This window comes from Podarcis raffonei, chromosome 11, assembly GCF_027172205.1.
Source record: "Podarcis raffonei isolate rPodRaf1 chromosome 11, rPodRaf1.pri, whole genome shotgun sequence".
Lineage (NCBI taxonomy): Eukaryota > Metazoa > Chordata > Lepidosauria > Squamata > Lacertidae > Podarcis > Podarcis raffonei.
In genome coordinates this window covers 20202312-20223143 of record NC_070612.1, presented here as the reverse complement: position 1 = coordinate 20223143, position 20832 = coordinate 20202312, and the positions used below count along the sequence as shown (strand labels likewise).

At 42.9% G+C, this 20832-nt stretch overlaps 1 protein-coding gene across 1 annotated transcript in view; it reads left to right on the top strand.

Annotated features, from left to right (window-relative positions):
• The first annotated feature begins 563 nt into the window (after window positions 1-563).
• Window positions 564-20832, top strand: part of FGF10 (fibroblast growth factor 10) — an 82676-nt gene continuing 62407 nt past the window's right edge. The window contains exon 1 of the mRNA XM_053408167.1: window positions 564-1349. Coding sequence (XP_053264142.1) covers window positions 950-1349 — 400 coding nt within the window. The 5' untranslated portion in view covers window positions 564-949. The remainder of the gene's footprint in view (window positions 1350-20832) is intronic.

Below are 20832 nucleotides of genomic sequence, written 5' to 3'. Positions count from 1 at the left end.
TTCCTAATCTCTAGCACTTAGGATACAGCTTCCAACCTGTTGGCAACCCTACGGAGAGAGAGGGGGAAAGGACTTGTTTTGCAATCTTTTTTTCTTTTTCTTTTTTCAGGAAATATATATATACAGATATTTGAGATACAGATATCTATCTATTTCTGGAAGATTCAAGAGAGGGGGGGTGCAAGCCCCTGTTTTCTGCTTCTGAGAAGGACTGCGTTTCTGGGCTTCGGTGAGAGGAAGGTGCAGAAGTTGTTCAGGGTGGGGGGGGCGCTGACCCCCCTCCCGTTTCGTTTTTGCTTTCTCCCGGATTTTTCCCCCCTTGTCCACCACCAGCTCCGCTGCAAGTGTCGTCGCTCACCCGCCTTGTCATCTCTCTCTCTCTCTCTGCAGACTTTCCCTCCTTGCCTCTGCGAGAGATGGTGCACAGGGCGAAATAGCCTCGCGCGCTCGCAGCAGCAACAGCAGCAGCAACAAAGCGGCAAACCAGCCCCCAGGAGTTTGGTGATGGGGGGTTGAAAGGCCTGGGGGAAGAGAAAGAAAGAAGGAGGGAGAAAGAAAAAGAAAAAGATCGCCAAGAAAATCTGCAAGCCAAACAACCGCCTGGGCTCGCCCAGAAAACTGTAAGGCAACTTTGTGTGTGTGCGTGTGCGCGCTTGTGCGTTTTTGGAAAGGACTCGAAGGATTAATAAAAGGAGGGCGAAGGAAACCGAACCAAGGAGAGCGCGTGGAAGTGGGGGAACCCAAAGTGGAGCGAAGGCACCGTTTCCTGCGGAGCGCTTGGCCCCCTGAGGCATGGAAGTCGGCGCCCTCCCTCCAGGCCAGATCAGCGCGCCGAGGTCTGTGAGCAGGAGGGCTCCCCATCAGCTGTCCCCTCGCCTCTCCCCGGGGTTCCCCCTTCCAGTATGTTTCTTTTCATGAGGCATCTCCCCGCGCCCAGAGCTTCAGTACAATGTGCAAATGGAGACTGATACAGGGTGCCTCAGCCTTCGCCCACCTGCCTTCCTCCTCCTCCTCCTCCTCCTCTTCTTCCTCCTCCTCCTCCTCCCGCCGCCGCCGCAGCTTCGTCTTCCTGCTGCTGCTCTGGATGTCGTCGTCCCTGGCTGCCCCCTGCCATGAGCACGGCCAAGACATGCTGCTCCTCAAGGCCACCAACTCTTCGTCGTCGTCGTCGTCGCCATCCTCCTCCTCTTCCTCCTCCTCGCCCGCCAGCGCGGGGAGACACGTGCGGAGCTACAACCACCTCCGAGGAGACGTGCGCTGGAGGAAGCTCTACTCTTACAACAAGTTCTTCCTCCGGATTGAGAAGAACGGCAACGTCAGCGGCACCAAGAGGGAGAACTGCCCTTATAGTAAGTCTCTCTCTCTTTTCTTTTTCCCCTCCTCTTCGCCTTTCCCTCGAAACGCGGGGATGGTGGGGCGGGGAGGGTGGCGTCGCGCAAGGAAGGTTGGCGCTCTGCGCGCGCTCAGAGGCGCCCTCGCCCTTCTGAGGGGTTTGGAACCGAGCGCGCGAGAGGAATTGTGGAATTGCGCCCTGGTTTTATGGGTGTGAGCGAAGTTCTCTTCACAAACCACTTCCCAGGCATTGTTGAAACGGCTTAGAGCGTTACCGTTACCGTCCTTTCCATCTCTCTCAGAGGTGGAATCACTGTGGGGAAGAGAGAGAGAAGCTTTCATCGTGAAGCTTTCTCTCTCTCCCCCCCCTCCCGCCTCTCTCAGCATCCCTTCAGGTCAGCGCTGTCTCTCCCTCGTCACTGGAATAACCAGCCGGCCCTTTGCTGCGCCTCAGCCGGGGTAGGAAAGTGTGAGGTCTTCGGGAAAGGCGGCAAGAGCCAGGAAAGTTCCGAGCACAACTTAGGAAGTGTCAAAAATGAATTAATAAAACCGGTGCGCGCTAGTGTGTCTGCTCACACTCAGACTCAGCAGATCAAAAGGCTCGGCGAAGTGAAGGAATGGGGCTGGGGCGGAGAGAGCTCTGGCGGTATCCTGACACGAAGCAAATGCTCTCTTTTGACAGTGCTTTTTAAATTGAGGGGCGATCTCTTCAAAGGGAGGGGAGGGCAACTGGCAGATAAAACGAGCAAGATCTCTTTTATATGGCCAGTGGGTGCTTGAGGGTTCCCCTTCACTTCTCAATTTCCCCCTAAATTTCATTAGCTGGAAAAGCTGGTACCCTATGGAGTTTATACCGTGACACTCATGGGTTTTGTGTGTGTGTGTTTTGTGTTGTCAAATTCTATGTGTGGCTTGGTGGCGTCCTGTCAGTCCTTTCTTTCTCCCCCTCGCTCTGCTTTAAACGGTCTCAAGTTGCATCCCTGAGAGAGCCATGTAAACATCTGGGGCTGCACCAAGTCATCCAGACCTCACGCACATCTCGCTGTCATTTTTTTTCTTTTAAAAAAAGAAGTCATTCTCACATATATATCTCTTTCCAGACTGAAGTGGATATAAGTAGTTATTTTTTTAGTTGTTTCTCACAGCCTGTTTCAGGATAGTTTTAAACGACTCTGTCCTGGTGGGTAGATAAATAAATAACTGCCAAGACAAATGTCTCTAGATAAGCTGATTTTAAAAATAATAATTAAAAATTGCCTCTTGATATTGGTTGGGAATCCAGCGAATTCATTTTATTCAATGTTTTGTTCACGCATGGCCCTTTCTCACTCACTCATCTCAGGTTTATCCTCACAACAACCTTGCAAAGTAGATTAGACCTAATGACGACATGGTGAATGTGAGCAGGTTGATCCGGTTTGTTTCAGGGAGTGTGTGAAGGTGTGAATACTGATCTTTCCTGGCCAAATCAGTCTACCACACTAGCCTCAGGAGATAGTCAAGGGAGAAACAGGTACACTTCTTTTCTTTTTAAGTACACTGCTCTACACACACACACACACACACACACACACACGACCTATAAATAGTGTGTGATTAACTCTGCCTCACAGCTATAGCTGGACAGAGCAGTGCCAATTTAATCCAAACAAGAAGCATAGCTAATGGGGGACTTCTTTAAACAGAAGGCAATGTGCAGTTTTGAGAAGTGTGGACAATGTTGCATCTTGCAGAAGATAACTACCGTATAACTCTCACCAACCCATTTATTTGTGCTTAGTTGGTTAAAGCAGCTGTGCTTTTAACAATTCATGCATTCCTCTGCTGTGGCCCCTGCTGGCTGGCTACACTTGACTTTCTGTCTGCTTTCACAGGCTTGTGTTATTTATTATCACATGTGTCAATGTGTGCAGCGGGAAATGCTTGCTCCGTTGAAGAACCACTGTATATGCCAGAGACATTGTTTAGTTCAGGCTTTGTGAAACAGTAATGCCAGAAAGCAATCATATGACACAGAGTATTCTGGGATGTCTGAGGACTGCTTCATGAGTTCCAGGAGAAGCAGGTACATATTAAATATTGTACAGTGCAGCATATTGTATTGGTGCGGTGATAAACTGGGAGTTCAGACAATGGAGACCTGGGTCCAAATGACTAGAGCAGTCATCTTCGCTCAGCTTCACCTACTTTGCAGGGCTTTTGTGACACAGAAACTGGACAACCACCTTGAGATCCATGGAAATGATATTATTAATATTGTTTTGTTTTCAAATATATAATAATAATATCCAACAGGCTCAAAGCATTAGGAGTGGTGACAGCTTAAGTGGTTATGCTTGTGACAAAGGTGCAGCAAGCAAACTCAAGAGTTTTCTAATACTGCCTCTGAACAGAGCTGTCCAGACAACAAACCCATTTTCATGTGTTCAGTGAATGTGCAAATGTTAGAATGGGATTGGCCAGGGTTCCTGCTCAGAGCCTTGCATTCACAGTCATGCCAAACAAACATGGACTGTCAGTAGCTGGTGGCATGAACCCCTTTCACAGATCTGTATGAACAGCCAGCCAAACCTTCTTGAGAGCTTTGTGCACAGTGAGAATGCAGTATGGTTGAGGCCATGAGCCTCTATTCTCTAAAGACAGCCTTAGCTCTGCTGTGTTCGTGAAAGCACATTGCAGGGCCCCAGAGTTGCTCCCCAGGTGTGGGCTGGGTATGCCATTTGAGGAACTGAGCACATACAGTTGCCCCTGTTTTATGTGGTGGTAGTATTAAATTCTGCATGCTAAATATTTACTGTGTACTTGTGTCAAGCCGGCGTTGACATATGAAGCAGACCTTTGTTTTCAACTGGCTGTTATCTTTATTCATGTAGGCATCTCCTCTTACAGAGCTGGCTCATTGTGTTTACGGAAAGTGCAGTTCTTAGGGCTTATGCTTTTCTTTTTTCTTTTTTCGCCTTTGCAGGATTTTCTCTAGGGTATATTAGTTTTATCCTAGAGATGTTGCCATCTGTCGTCACCTTATGTTAGAAGTAGGCTGCATGTATTCTGATCAGAAGTTCCCCTCTGCTCCTTCTCTGTCTCACAACCCTAGAATTAAGATTTACCAAATGAAGCTGACAGGGCAGCCCTTTTCAAGGCAGGCTTCTTTGCGTAACTTGCAGAATTCAACCGCTGCAAGATATAGTGATGGCTGACAGCTTAAACTGCTTTGAAAAGGATTATTAGACTCGTGGAGGTCTGTCAACAGCTATTAGCCATGATAGCTTAATGGAACCTCCACAAACAAGTAGAGTATACCCCTTAGTACCAGGTGCTGGACAAACATGCTAGAGAAGGCTATTGGTTTCATGCCCTGCCTGTTAGCTTCCCATAGCCATCTGGATAGTGTTTGGGTCAGATCCAACAGGGCAATTCTCATTCTTTCCCATTCTGAATTTGCTGCCCTCTCAGTCACAGTGCATTCTGTCTTCCTATGCATTTTGCTTTTGGAAATAGAATTTTGTTTGGTCATAATTCTGACCTTGGAAAATAACATGGTGATATGGTTGCCACCTGGCTCTCTGCCTCTCTGCCTCTGCAGCTTTTTAACATGATCCACAACTTGACACAGAGGTGTGTAGGGTGGTAGTACTGCTGTTGCAACCCACCTTAGATCCGGCTGTGGTGAAGGAGTGGGTCCCGACTCATGAGTTGATGACCAATGTGGTTGCAAATGGTCTGAATGCACCATTAGTCTATGCTTCTCATAGGAAGATATCTGTTAGATACATCTCCCATTAAAATTAACTTGTGACTTTATGTTAACAGGAGATGTATCTGACAGAGAACCCTGCAGGCTATTTCTCAGTGTGGCCACAGAAGAAGACCTCTGAACAGATATTCACAAAAATAAAACCCACATTTTATTTTCGGCCCTTTGGGACACATTCTCTTTTGTTTTGGGATTCATTTTGGATGCTCTTCAGGTTTTTGAGTTTTTGCATTTCTTGCAAGTAGCATTCACGTGGAACGCTTGCCACATGGGTAAGCTGGGGTGCAGAGGACTTCAGGCGACAGATAATGGCTGGACCTAATGGCAGCAAATTGCCAGTTGTCCATTTGTTTGCAATCTGAGCTTTCTACTGCAGGTGCCATTATCTTGGGCAGATGCTGGGGATGAACATAATGACAGCAGTTTAAAGATGGGTGCTTGGGAGCAAAATTCAGAGTGATGTGGGTGAACAAGGAGGACATAACTTGGAGCCTTATTTAAACTGATTTTCCTTGTCTGTGTATGCAGCACTAGCACAGCAGAGTTCAGGGCAGGCTGCTATATCAGTTGCTGCTTTTGCGCACATAGTGGGTAAGTATCTGTTTTGACAAGGCATGGGGCATATGCAATGCCACCTGGGCTAATTCTTCGTGCCAATTCTGGAGTCATGCATTTAAATGGGTCCTGACTTCACTGGGCCTGATTTCCTAGGTTATGCTTAGGGTTTCAGAGGGGGTGGGGTGGGGAGAATAAACAGAAAGTTGGGGAGAGTAACCAGCACCCGCTGATTAAAGTAGCTTCAACAAGATTCATTTCCATAGCAGGTTTGCTCTATAAATACTGTATATTAAGCACTAAATAAAGGTTTACTTTGGCAGATGTTTTCCAACTTGATTACACAGAGCTATTACCTCAGCCTTTTCTATACCTTTAGGATAATGGGAATTGGGGGTGAATTATGGTGGTTCTGTCAAAAGTCTGGGACAGCTTCCATAATTTAGCATTGCTGGAGTGTATCTGTCACTAGATACGCGTAGGATGGCTTGGGTTTTGTTTTATTTTCTTTGCAGTTAGAGCTTTGCCCTGAAACTTGACCACTCAGCACTCCTCCTTACCTCAGTGTTGCAGCTGCAAAGGTCCCCCTGAAAAGCTGCTCTTGAGAAGCTGATTTCCAGGAGTGAACAAAGCAGCTGTAAGTCTCTCTCTGATGATGATGACTTATAACATGTGTGAAATAATAGTTAGGAGTAAGCACTCCAACTTCACCCCAGAGACGGCCCATAAAAAGTTTGAGGATTGGGTCTCTCTCATCTGTAGTAGATTGCAAAATAGAGGACCAAATTTTGGGATGTTTGCAATTCTGTCCTAAACATGATTACTCAGAATTAAGCCCTAAAGAGTTTAATCTGTCTTACTTTCATTCTGGATAAGTTTGTATAGGATTGCAACCCCAATATTGGTCTAAAGATGGGAAATGTAGACCCATGTGAATTTCACAGTGATAAGCTACTGATCGGGGGGGGGGGGATAGGTGCTTGTTTTTGTAGTTGCAATCTTGGGGTTGCATTGGGAATATGTTCTGCTGATCTTTCAAGCATTAGTTTTGGGGGCTTCAGGCTCTGAATAATAAAAGTTGTCAAAAGCAATTTGAAACTGGGGAGCAAAACGAGTCAATAGCCTAAGGATGCATTACATATAAACCTTGACAGCTGCTTTTTCCTAGGGAAAAGCCAATTTGGTAGGGGACAGTTTCGAGCAGAGAAGTGCAGGGGAGGGGTGCGTAAGCCATTCTCCTCCTGCCGCTCTTCTTCAGTGATTTTTCCTCTTGCCCCTTTTGTACTGCAGCTATCCTTTCCCAAGCTGATACATACACCCAGCCTTGTGAGTTCCAGTTAAATTGTAACCCCTAGGAAGAAAAGCATCAAGGCGAGAGGGAGCTGCAGTGGGAGAAATGACAGCCACCTAAAAGGTTAAACACACACATGCACACATTATGGATTCACCAGTGTTAACAAGGTTCTTTAAGACCAGGATCCAAATCCTCACTCAGCCATGCATCTCATGGGGAAATGTGGAACATAAACACAGTATTAAATAATTTCACAAAAAGGAGGTTGCATATTCACAGGGGTATGGGCTATTGAACAGCATAGCTGTCAACCTTTCCCTTTTTTAAAGGGAAATTCCCTTATTCTGAATAGGATTCCTCGCAAGAAAAGGGGAAAGTTAACAGCTATGTTGAACAGCGGTTTCCAAACTTCTCCTTAAATAATCACTTTCAACTTCAGCTTGTTTACTGAAGAGACGCTTCCCGCCTGCCATGGAAGCCCTCTGTTTACTTGCAGAGGATTCTGGGACATATTGTAGGCTAGGGCTAAGAAACTTGCGGCCCTCCAGGTGCTGCGATACTGCATTTCCCATCATCCCTTGGCCATTGGCCATGCTGGTTGGGACTGATGGGAATCTGGAGAGCCACCGGTTCCTCATCCCTGTTCTTCTGCTTTGAACAAAGTTGGCTTCTGTTGCACCTACGCCTTAGAACATACCCATTGTTCTCCACATGGCTGCACAAACTGTCTTTCTCGGAAGTTTGTCTGCCATTGCTCTTGTCATTGACAAACTCTGATGGGTTCCTGAAGATCCCTAGTATTTAGTTTGAAAGCTACTGCTATGTAGCATAATTCCTGTCATGGGGAGTTTATTCCCAACATAGCCTGAGTCCAGCTCCTCAGTTTTAAAACCATCAAACAATAGTATGGCCAGTTTGCACTTGCTGAAGAGGCTTTGCAGTGTCTGGTTACAAAAAAACGTTGGTTCCTATTGAGTCTTTGCTGGCCATTATATTAACTTGAAGGACTGTTGGAAAGGTTAAAATGGAAATAAGAATGTGACGAACAACAGGTGACGATGAGAAGGAATGAATCTTTTGGATTAGGCAGCAGTTCTTGGATGCTTTATAGGAGAAGGATAAGTGGACAGGTCAATCCACTTGCTGAAATACTGTTACGGTGCTTCCTACACCAGGGTAGCATTCTGTTCCTGGATTCGTTGTGAAGGTTATTACACACCACTGACGCAGGGATGCATCATTTAGGGTTGACCCGAGTTAACATTCTCTAAGCAATAAATGTTAAATGCAGCCTGAATGCAATAAATTAGGCATTTATTTGTTTTTTAATAGTACGCATGTCCAATTCAATATCCTTCTGCCTTCCAATCCACTTTCCATTTGCGTTGCATCTTTAGATTGTAATCCTGAGGCCAGGGACCATCTTTTCCTTTATTGGTCTTTAAGCTGCTCTGGGAGCCTTCTTCGGATGAAGAGAGGGATAAAATTATTAAACAAATAACTGTTACTCGAGTCTTCCTTCAAATTAGGACTCCTATATTATTTATAACTGGTGTTTGGATGTTCCCCTGACTACAGCATTATTAGTGATGCAGTTATATATCTCATTCTAACCATGTCACTTAGAAATCACTGATTGCTGCAGATCGTGTCCCAGCTTGGGATAAGGCAGGCATAGGCAAACTTGGCCCTCCAGATGTTTTGGGACTACAACTCCCATCACCCCTAGCTAACAGGACCAGTGGTCAGGTCCACTGTAGTTCCAAAACATCTGGAGGGCCGAGTTTGCCTATGCCTGGGATAAGGCTTCGTTGTAGTAACATGAGACTTTGAATGGAAATGCAGCAATTGGTTTTCATTGTACTAAAAGCATTTCACAAATATGCTGCTCTCTTTTTTCAAATATGTCCTATAAAATACAAATGGGATCAATTTCTCTGCCATCAACACTGCTCGTCTTATTTTGAGATTGGATCTAATCTGTAAATTTGTCCATGTCGGCAACCTTGAGTATCAGTTTCTAGTCTTGCTCTGATTGTTTTGAAATTTAATGGGGAACTGCTTACTTTCTTTCATATATATATATATATATATATATATATATATATATATATATATGAATGATGATGTTTTGAAAAATGTATGTGGCAAAACTGCTATTTGGTTATTTTCTTTCAGTAGTTTCCACATTAAGAGACAGATCTTACTTGCTGTCAAGAGTAATTAAATCATTTCAACAATTTTATAAAATAAGTGAGATAATGAATGGCATGTTAAATTCAGAGCTAAAACCTTAAACAGAATAAAAGCAGAATTAGCAATGTGTGCTGTTTTATACTGAATGAAAATGCTTCTGTAAAATCACATTTAATGTTCCTTCAAAGTCTTGTCTTGCATGTTAAACAAGTAAATTGGTTTTTCTTAGAAATAAGTCTTCACAATATTACTGTTTTTCACTTTCTAATAAAGGTTAGTTCATGTTGCTGATGGATAAAACAAACAAACAAACAAACATGACATCCAGAAAATAGAAAATTATATACAGCCTTCTAATAGATACTGCTGTTTCCTGGGTAGGGAAGTTGTTGCTTTTTATTATACCAACTGCTTTCTCCTTTAAGCCTGGACCCAGGTTACATAATTTATAACCAGTGACTTACAACTGTGGGCATTTAGGATTTATGAATGCGGAAGGGATTGTATTCTTTAGTGTCTACATGACACTCTCCTGTTACCTTTACCACATTCCCACAGGGTAGACCCTCCACACACATCACCAAAGCTTTATCATAAATCTATTAAAAATATACAGTTGCAAGGAGCCTTTGTCTTCATAAATCTGATTTATAGCCACCTGCTAAAGATGACTATGAAAACATTTGGTAGGAATCACCCTGACAACCTGAGAGGAGTACAACACAAAGGCCAAAGGAGCTTGAGTGTCCCACGCTATTTCAACAGGGCTAATCTTACGGCCTTACATAAGCAAAAAACACATGCTCTGGTGGGGATTTTGCACAGGGAGATGGAGCATCACATAGGAACATAAAGTAGGGGAAATGGGTCATGGCCCCACCAACCTCAATCTGTCCTCTGCCAGCACCAGTACCACCCCTTACCTGCTGTCAGAAACTGGTTGGACGCAAAGGATTGCTGGAGGAACCAGCTGGGGAACTCCCAAGGGAAGCAGGCTCAGTGCCCAGGGAGAGGTGGTGGGATGATGATGAGTAGTCAGAGGGAGAAGACTGGGAGGAGGAGGAGGTATCAGAAGCTGAAGAGGTTACAGGGCTTAGTGAGAGGAGAAGGTAGTTTCATGCGGCCACAGTCTCAGATTGCTTTGGGAAAACCTTGGAGAGAGGGGGACTTAAGCAGCTGTGGAGAGGCAGGGACCTTCAGTCTTAGCAACTGCTTCATAGGGGAAAGACTTACCAAAGATGAGTTACTGTGCCCATTAGGCCTGACACTCCTGTGCAGATCCTGTTTTTGCTAACTCCACTTGCTTGGTGCAATTTACTGCAGGTTTGCTCCTGTCACCTGCCTTCATACTTACAACCAGCTTGGTGGGTGACACTGCCTGTCAGCTTCCCCCTCCTTAATCTCATCGTCACCGTGTTGGAACAAGTTCTCAACCTCAAGAAAACTGATTATAAAAAGTGGAGAACTACAAACTGGCAATTGCAGCTGGTCTAAGAGCTCTGGCAAAGGTTTAAAAATGGTGCCACCTGCTCAGTGATAAAGGGCCTCTCCACAGATGGTTTAGGTGGACCCTCGGTGATACTGTGATACTGTGATGATCAGGGATGGTTAATACATCTTCAACATTTCATGAAGATCTGCATATCTGAGTCATCAGATATTAAATTGCCATCAGGTAAAACTTTCATATTCAGCCACTGAACTTCGTCACCCATTCAGCCACTGAAGGGTTGAGAAGCCAAGTGTACACGTGTCTCTCTCTTTGTGTGTATCGGTCTTACGTTGCACCTTTAGCTTAGAAATAAATATTTTTGTATGCAAAGCACTCACATCTAAAGTACTCCCACTAGAGACTTGTTTAAGCCTTTGGGAGTTAATACGTTAGGAAATTGCATTTTTTAAACCTTTGAAACAACAAGTTTTACAAGCCCTACAATACTGTGTAGTTTTCCATTGGCTTCAGTGAAAAGTTTGGTGAGGACCATAGTCTACCTTCAGTCTTGTATTTAAGGCATAACAATCTACAGTAGAGCTGGGTGATGAGAGCTTGTACATGTACCCCACTGTAATATGAATAACATAATTATTAACCCCCCAAAATGTGTGTGGATTCACACATGTACATGAACTGGACACCCACCCACCCCTGCTTCTCAATCTATGGTGAAATGGATAGGGCAGCTTTGGATTACTTCAGTTTTGGGATCTAATTTGTTTAGGGATAACTTTTACTACAAAATCTTAAAATCATAAACCTTTTTGCACTTACTCCCCCCCCCTTTTTTTTTACTTATCATGCTCCAATCTTCTTTGGAATAAATCAGGATACATTCTAAAGCACACACAAAAAGAAAGTACAAACCATTTCTCAGAATTCTGTATTCTCCTTCTCCAGTGGATTGGTTATTAAAGCAAGGTTAATTATATTTGGTCCAGATTTTTATTTTTATTTTTACTCAAATGTGATCTAGGAGATATGAGGACCTTTAAAATGTGACTTGGGTCACACATTTAAATAACAGCTTTACAGGCATTCTTTGCTTTTAAATTAGGTCACTGGTGTTCTTTCTTTGAACACTCTGTTCTAATTGGAACAATAAATCATTGACGATATGCAGAATAGATTCCCTTCTAAGGTGGACAACTGGACTGTGCCTTATTACTGCTCCTAACATGTGCAGTGCATTCTGTTATTGCCTGTTAAGAGACATGGTGTCAGTATGAAAGCATTGCCTTGTTTCATTGTTCAACTAAAGCCAATCTCCTCCTGCATTTACTTGACGTTAATTAATGAATTGAGGCATACCTTCTACATGCCTTTTTCTGGAAGAAGAGCTTAGGGTGCCCTAAGATATGTTAAATCAGGGTCATAGATGACATAAGAGATATCACACTTGCCGATAAGCATTTGTGTTCTCAAGCTTAGATATTTGCGAAAGCAAAAACAAAAAACAGTAGCAAATAGATTTTTCCCTTATCCCTTTGCATAGGTCATGACTTACCCATCCCATACATACCTGCAAAGGATTCTCTTTATTCCACTTCCATTGATTGATCACTGTATCATTCTGGGTTTCTTGTTCAGAAAATGTATTTCCTTTTGGTATATCACAGTCCTATGCTTATTTACCTGGGAAGAATTCTCACTGAACTCAGTGGGGCTTATGACTGAGTAGGCATGAATAGGACTAGACTGTTAAATATAGTTTATTAATTCTATCTCAATTTTCTCCAGCTTTTCAGTTCTCCCAACCCAGCCAGGGAAAAAATTTTTTTTTTCAGCTAAGCGAATTGCAAATTTGTAATACAGCCAAATTCTTCACATCCTTCTGGTTATTACTCTAATATACAAACATGACATATGCAAATGGTGCAGAAGCTAGCTATATCTAACATGTCCATACCTCAGAGTTTTGCATTCAGGCCGAGGCAGAGTGCATTCATCAACTGGGTTTGCTTCATAGGCAAATCACACTGGTGGAAAGTAATAGCCTTTGATTGTTCTTCTTCTAGCCATTTGAATCTATGACATTCAAGTCCATTTATTTTCAGTTTATAGTGTTGATTCCTACCCTTTTATTGCCTCAATCCATGAGATTATTCAAATCCTATTTAGGAGTAGGTTACATCGAAGTCAACTTGCATTACTTCTGACTGAATTCTGCATTGGATTTGACTCTACACATCTGGACAGAGAAATGAGTGTTTCTTTTGTCCCCCACCCCAAGTGGAAACAGCTCCAGATTGCACCTGGAAAAGCTGTGTTTTCCATAATCAGAGTTGAAAGCTTGTTAAATATGGGCAATTCTTATTGGTAGCTGCACACCCTAGTTGGACTTGATGGTTCTTCTCCCTATACAACTACTGGAGCTAGCGTACGTAGCTTGGTTAGAAAACTAGCTTTGATCAAGTAACACAACTGCAGGAGGGGAGGGGTAAATTTACTGACTCCTGTGTGCATACACGTTTAGATCAGGCTGCTCAAATGGCTTCTGAAATGCGAGCAGATTTGTCCTCACATGTCAGATGTTGTGGTGCAAGACCCAGAGGTGGACTTAGCCTATAAAAGAAAACAGGCTTTTAGTGCTGGAGGTGCAGCTCCCTGGAATTATTTACCTGACAAAATCAGGCAGGCACCTAGGAATTATTTACCTGACAAAATCAGGCAGGCACCTAGCATGTTGCTGTTTAGGCGCCTACTGAAGACATTTCTGCTTAGGAAGGCTTTAACGGAAGATATTAATGTCATTAATGGAAGATAAATTTTATAGCTAGTGAGATGGTGGTGTTGCTTTTAAAGGTTGTGTGGATGGGTTTATCCTTTTTAGTGTGGGATTGATATTATTGTTTTTAGGGCTTGTGTTTTTTATTTTCTATATTGTACACTGCCTTGACGTTTTTACGCTATGAAGCGGTTTATAAGTGTGTTTAATAGGTAATGAATAAATATTTGTCTACCCTGGTGTAAAATCGATACATGTTTGCTGCATAGCCTTGAGTGGCTTTCCAAGCCCTGTTCATGCAGCAGCAAATAGAAACGTTTTCTGTTTACCACTCTGCTGGGTGGTAAATCAGAAACAAAAGCATGGGACAATGGATTAGGATAGGGTCACTGAGTAGCTATAGGCCAAGAAAACTACATGTTGTAGCCATGGTGTTGGTGTTAAGAAGCCTATTTTCACATCCCCGCCTCCCAGATGTTCTAATGATAAGTGTTGGCAGAACATTGTCACGGTATAAACCTGTGAATTCCGCCGGAGTTGTTGTGGATATTTAGTTAATCCACAGTGATTAGTATATTGGAAAGCTTCTTTTTGGACTTAATTTTTGTTATAGGAAAGAGGAGTTCTGTTCACATGCTGAGATCTTAGATGCATCAGGTTTCCAGTGGAAATATCATTGTTTCCTCTTCGCTTCACTTTCTAATCTATCTACTCTTCTTCAGCCTATCCAGAATTCTCTTTCTGAGGTTTCCTGGCATCTACTCTTGGCTGATGATTGGCAGTCATTATTTCATCCTTTTAAGGGGACCACATAATTAGACTGTTAACAGTCACTTACTTGTCTCAATAGAAGTTTCTATAGGGATTGGGGAATTTTCAGCACCTCTTCAAACTATATTTCCCAGGAACCTTGGGCCATGACAGTTTAAGTAACAGAAGCCTATGCACACTTTGGATATAGTTAAATGCTCAGTTTCGAGAAATCATTTTAGAGCTAATCACAATCCTTTTTTAAAAAAACCAAACTAAACCATTCTGAATAATTGCGTGTTACCATCAAACATCACCACCCCACTGATGCAGGCATCTTCAACCTTTTCAGACCCAGGACGTACTTTTTACCCAAACATGCACTTGGGGATCCATTTCTTTATCATTTACTACATATTTGCACGGTGCTTGTGCTCCTCTTGTGACCTACATTGGATCAGACCACAGCCCACTAGTGGGTCCCGACCCACAAGTTGAAAACCAGTGCTCTAATGAATTTGTTATGACTTGCATTTTTCACATTCAAATGCTACATTTTTAGGTGTATGCATGTGTGAAGAGTGGGAATGAGGAAGAATTTTGATTCAGCATTTAAAGGCGAACCTAACACAAGTCACACTCTTCACAACAATATGCAAACTTCACACTTCTCCAAATTTTGCAGTGCAGAATTTCTCCAGACAAGCAACATGTACCGAAATGCATGTAATAGGTTAAAGTGAGCACATAAAGGCATATATTAGTGAAACTAACATATAAAAAATGCATTCTGTTCAGGAAAATGGCTTTACAAACCTATCTATGTTAGGCAAAAATGTGTCTACAAGGATAAACATGCAGTAAAATGCTGGTTAATTTTCATGAGGACTAAAAAATACCGTATAATTTCATTTCCCAAGGTTAGAAAAATGAAAAACTTAGAGAAATCAAAATTGTCAGATCCACCCATCCCTAGTGAAGAAGACTACAATTCATAGCCATTTTAAATGGCTGAGAAGAACCTCGGAATGTGTTGCTACTTCTGGTTAAATTGTCCAAATTGGTCTTGCAACTTGAAATATATACTTTGTGAATGTGTTAAGCTAGCTTTTAAAAAATGGTGAGACTTTGTAACAGGGCTGGGGAACCTGTGACCCCTCTGAAGTTGCTAGACTAGGCTTTCTTCATCCCTGACAATTGGCCATGCTTGTAGTTGGAGTTGAAGAACATCTGGAACTCTAAGGCTCACTACCTTTGCTTTATAGAAACGAATTAAGTAAAGCAAATGAAAGAAATGTTATGATAATTCAGCATGCTATATGCTTCCCTGAGCTACTCTGCAATTAAACTCAGACATTTCAAATACTGAGGTGAAATATTACCTTATGCCTTTTAGTTAATATTAAGATATTATATACACTCGTTCAAAAGTAGTATTCACAACTTTTGTGTTGTGCATAGAAATTGGCAAGATGAGAGAGAGAAACTTCAGTGTATCCTGCCAAACACAGAAGCCTGTGAGATGCCAAACTAACAATGTTTGACATAGCCTTGTCCAGTTCTGGCACTAAGTGATGATATTTCAGCATGGCGTAGGTTGGAATTGGTTTGGAAACTGCACTGAGGGGGAAGGCAGGCACAGTTCAGCCCCCAGCTAAATCCTTTCTTAGGCAGCATGCTAGGGGAAGTCACACAGGCTTAAAATCTGCTGGCCTACTTATTTTATTGGCTCTCAATACAGCTTACAAAAATTAAAGTAAAACATAAAGACACAACTGAAGATATCAGGAATGCCTTTAATTTAAGTTACAACTTTTAACACACACACACAGAGAGAGAGAGAGAGAGAGAGAGAGAGAGAGAGAGAGCGCTAGTGCACAAATGCATTTCTTCCTTTACTTGATTCTTCAGTGCCCGATGACTCTCGGTTAATGTGTGTACTGTCTCAATTGAAAAGTATTATTTGAGATGAGATTCAAGTACAGTGGTACCTCTGGTTATGTACTTAATTCGTTTCAGAGGTCCATTCTTAATGCTCTGATGGAGCATCTCCACCCCCATCATTCAGCCTGGATACTGAGATCCAGCGCCAAGGGCCTTCTCCTCATTGCGAGAAGTGAGGTTACAGGGAACCAGACAGAGGGCCTTCTCAGTAGTGGCGCCTGCCCTGTAGAACGTCCTCCCTTCAGATGTGAAGGAAATAAGCAGCTATCTTCTCTTAAAAAGACATCTGAAGGCAGCCCTGTTTAGGGAAGTTCTTAATATTTGATGCTGTGTTGTTTTTAACACTTGATTGGAAGCTGCCCAGAGTGGCTGGGGAAACTCAGCCAGATGGGCGGGGTATAAATAATAATTATTATTATTATTATTATTATTATTATTATTATTAACCTGAAACTGTTCTTAACCTGAAGCACCACTTTAGCTAATGGGGCCTCCCGCCGCCGCTGCACGATTTCTGTTCTCATCCTGAAGCAAAGTTTTTAATCTGAGGTACTATTTCTGGGTTAGCAGAGTGTAACATGAAGCGTCTGTAACCTGAAGCGTATGTAACCCAAGGTACCACTGTATAAAAAATACGGAAAAACAGACTGCAGTCTGCTCCAATGACCAGCAATTTCTGTGTCCCTTCCATGAAGAACTGTCATATAGACATAGCCTCCACTACTGGGCTAAACAATCTGACAAAGGTGCCTGAATAACTTTACAATCCCCACCCCACCCCTTTTCAAATGTCCGTAGAAGTGAAGTGCTGCCCTTTAAGATACCTATTTCACATGAGTTTTTGGTTCAAAAATGTGTGGTATGCAAGAAAAGGAATGAATTAATAACATCTTCCTGGTAGTTACCTTCCCTTGGGCAGCTGTTGTTTTCTCTTTATGCTTTCCAGAGAGAATATTGCAAAGTCATGTTGTGTCATCAGAAAGAAATAAAATAAAATTCAGTTCTGCCCAGTATATTCTTTGGCTGTGGCATGGAAGCATCTTTTTAGGCACGTACGCATGCATTTAGCCAAATGTTTCTGGAGGTTTGGCAGCCACTGGCATACATGCATTCATCTGGAGAGCCAGTCATCTGTGGCCATGTCGTATGGTGGACTTGATCCTATCACAACCTTTTTTGCTCGGGTTCTGCTCAGTGGTGTGTATGTGGTAGAAATTGTTTTGCCATGCAGCCAGATGCAACGTATTGGACCAGGTGCCAAGTAGTGTAGGCTTCCTGTTAACCACAGTTAAAGGACTGGGAGTGGACTGTAGCAATCTGATCATGCAGTGCCTTATCTTCTTGGGAGCAATGTGTGAGCGACCTGCACCCCTGTATGCCACCATCAAGGCATTGGGTACTAAGTCAGAAGAAGAAGAAGAAGAAGAAGAAGAGTTTGGACTTGATATCCCGCCTTTCACTCCCCTTAAGGAGTCTCAAAGCAGCTAACAATCTCCTTTCCCTTCCTCCCTCACAACAAACACTCTGTGAGGTGAGTGGGGCTGAGAGACTTCAGAGAAGTGTGACTAGCCCAAGGTCACCCAGCAACTGCATGTGGAGGAGTGGGGAAGTGAACCCAGTTCACCAGATTATGAGTCCACCACTCTTAATCTCTACACCACGCTGGCTCTCTTTATGCAACATTTCATTGTCAAAATTAGGCAGCCCTTGAAGCACTGAGAATCTATGCCTCTTATGGATGGGTGGATTTGTCTCTTTCTAAAGGTAAAGGACCCCTGACAGTTAAGTCCAGTTGCAGATGACTCTGGGGTTGCAGCACTCATCTCGCTTTACAGGCTGAGGGAGCTGGCATTTGTCTGCAGACAGTTTTTCCAGGTCATGTGGCTGGCATGACTAAGCCACTTCTGGTACAACGGAACACCGAAACCAGAGCAGTGCACAGAAATGCTGTTTACATTCCTGCCAGAGTGGTACCTATTTATCTACTTGCACTTTTTGGCGTGCTTTTGAACTGCTAGGTTGGCAGGAGCTGGGACCGAGCAACGGGAGCTCACCCCGTTGTGGGGATTCGAACCACCGACCTTCTGATTGGCAAGCCCAAGAGGCTCAGTGGTTTAGACCACAGCGCCACCCGCGTCCTTTTTGTACTCCATGTCAATTTTACCATATGTACATTCATAAATCCATTCAGTCCCATTTCTGCAGAAACCTGCATTTTTTAAAAAAAGAAAACCAACCACCATGAAAAGTAATATTTAGATACACACCTCAATAATATTGAAATAGATATATTATCTTAATGTATACATTTCTTTGAGCTGAAAACTCTGTTGAAAAATTCAGATAAGTGTGAAATCTGAAGGATAATAGCATCCTCATCTATGCATTAGACTGGGACTTGTGAATTAGGTTACTTCCTTAAAAACATGAACTGAAAGAAATTCACCTCCATGCTTAAAGCATCTTAGTTACTATCTGTATCATACACAAATCAATAACTGTAGCACAAAATTAAAAGATCCCAATATACTCTGGCAAAATGCAGGAAAATCAATCATTTCGTAGTAAAAGCACCAGTTGGAAACCGAGTGCTCCTAGTGGTAGATTTCCAGTATGATTTGAGTTAATGTGGTTTGATATTTGGCACCATTTGTAACCTTGAACATTATCATAATTGTTTCTCTCTCCTGCAGACGCAATCCTCTGTGAATATGGTTTCACACAAAACCAGCAATTGCAAGATAAACAGCAGTTGATTGTGGTACTTTGGAAAGCCTATCTTGGCCCTAAAAGTCCTGTCTCTCTGTCTCTCTCTCTGGCAGGAAGGAGGGAAACATATCAAATAACATCTGCATTTAACATCTGAATATGGGTTTTCACCACTTGTCCCATGGAGAACTCTGTCCCTGATTTTCCTCCCTTCCCATGGGTTCTCTCAAAAACATGTTTTTTATTCTTCTTTTCTTTATTGATTTCACCCCACCTCCTTTCTGGAGAAGACAGCAGAATGTGTGTACACTACCTCGTGTAATAGATTTGGAAAGGGGGCATTACACACCCAGTTGCCTTTTTTACCTGCAGCAACACAATTGCATGTATTTCTGCACTTGTGGGGTTTTAAATGTGTTTAAGGGGTTCGATGATGACATAGTTCAATAGCTTTAAACCTTTTTGGATCCAGCTTGAACCCATGTTGTGCTTGGAGTTACATTTATTTTTATTTTTGAGCAAATATTCCTGTCCTCGGTTTTCTGTCTTTCTTCTTCCTATTCCCTTTCACTCGATGCCTGTTTTGGCACCCATCAATACTGCACTTTTATTTATTAAATTTCACTTTTATCCTGCCCTACCTCCAAGAAACTCAAGGTGGCATACATAGTTATGATCATTGCCTCCTCATAAACAGCCTTGGACACTAGGTTAAGCTGAGAGATAGTGACTGTGCCCAGAGTCACCCCAAAACCTTCATGGCTGAGTGGGGATTTGAATCTGGGACTCCCCAGTTTGAGTCTGACACTATGATTCAGGGATGGGAAGAGCTCTCCAGATGTTGTTGAACTCCAAATCACATCAGCCAACATGGCCAGTGACCAGGACTGATAGGAGCTGGAGGAGTCCATCGACATCTGGACCAACACAGGTCCCCTATCCCTGCTATAAATGCTAACTCACACTTGACCCACTTTACTCATCAGGAGAATAATATTTCTGGTTTTGATTTTTTTTTTATGCTACAATTTGTTTTTCTGCACAAGCATTTCAAGAATGTAAAAAAAAGTGTGTTCAACAAGGGGAAAGGAGAAACGAAAGACCACTGAGAGTGAAGGGTGGAGATGTAATCTATATTGGATAATTACCTCAAGGAATACAACAGAACATAGTGGAGAAATTTCACTCACCAGTGAGGCCCCTATGGTAAGGTTATATAAGGTTCATTAATAAATCTAACTTGGAGATCAAATAAAAGCTGAATCGTTTGCGTAGAACAGTGCTGCAAGCCAAAGAACCTCATTAGTTTGAGAATGGAACTGCGTAAAACTTCTTGAAGGTCATTTATATGCCGAGCGGACATATACCAGGAGCAGCATATTTTTTTTATCATGTGCCCACATAAATCAGAGAAAGTAAAGCAAAATCAAATCAACACTGGGGTAGAATAAAGAATGTAAGCAGACGGATGCTGCCATGTTCCCTTGCAGGTTCTCATTCATCATCCCACAGGCTATTTAGCAGGCAAGCTGCAAACTGGATTAACCTGCACAGCATACCTTAGCAAGGGATCTGCCAATTTGGACAGGTGCAGCCCAGGATAGCTTGCTCTCCTACGTAGCTTTGGATTCTGGGGTGCAACTTTAAGCTGAAGCCTTTATAGGGGATCCCGAGGGAGGCATCCCTCTAAGATCATGTGATGCCTTCATGGGCACCCCTAAAAAGATTTCTGCATCAAGCAACAACTTTGATTAGCCACCCCCAAGTTTGCATCAACCAACACAACCAGTGGTCAGGTAGAATGGTAGTTGTAGCCCAGCTTCGCTAGAGGGCACCAGGTTGAGGAAGCCTGGCTTAGGTTGATTTTGTAATCTAGCCAGCCATGAGTTTGGAACTATCTACCAAAGTGGTCTTTCCTTATAACACAACTATTGCTTACTAAACCGTTCTGCCTGATAATGCCTGAAGGAATAAATAACACAGCTTCAGTGCTTTTCTGGCAACGTTCCCATCACCTCTCCTATAGGGGAAAGTTTTTTCCCCTCCTTCTCCCAACCTGGAGAGAAGTTGGATTA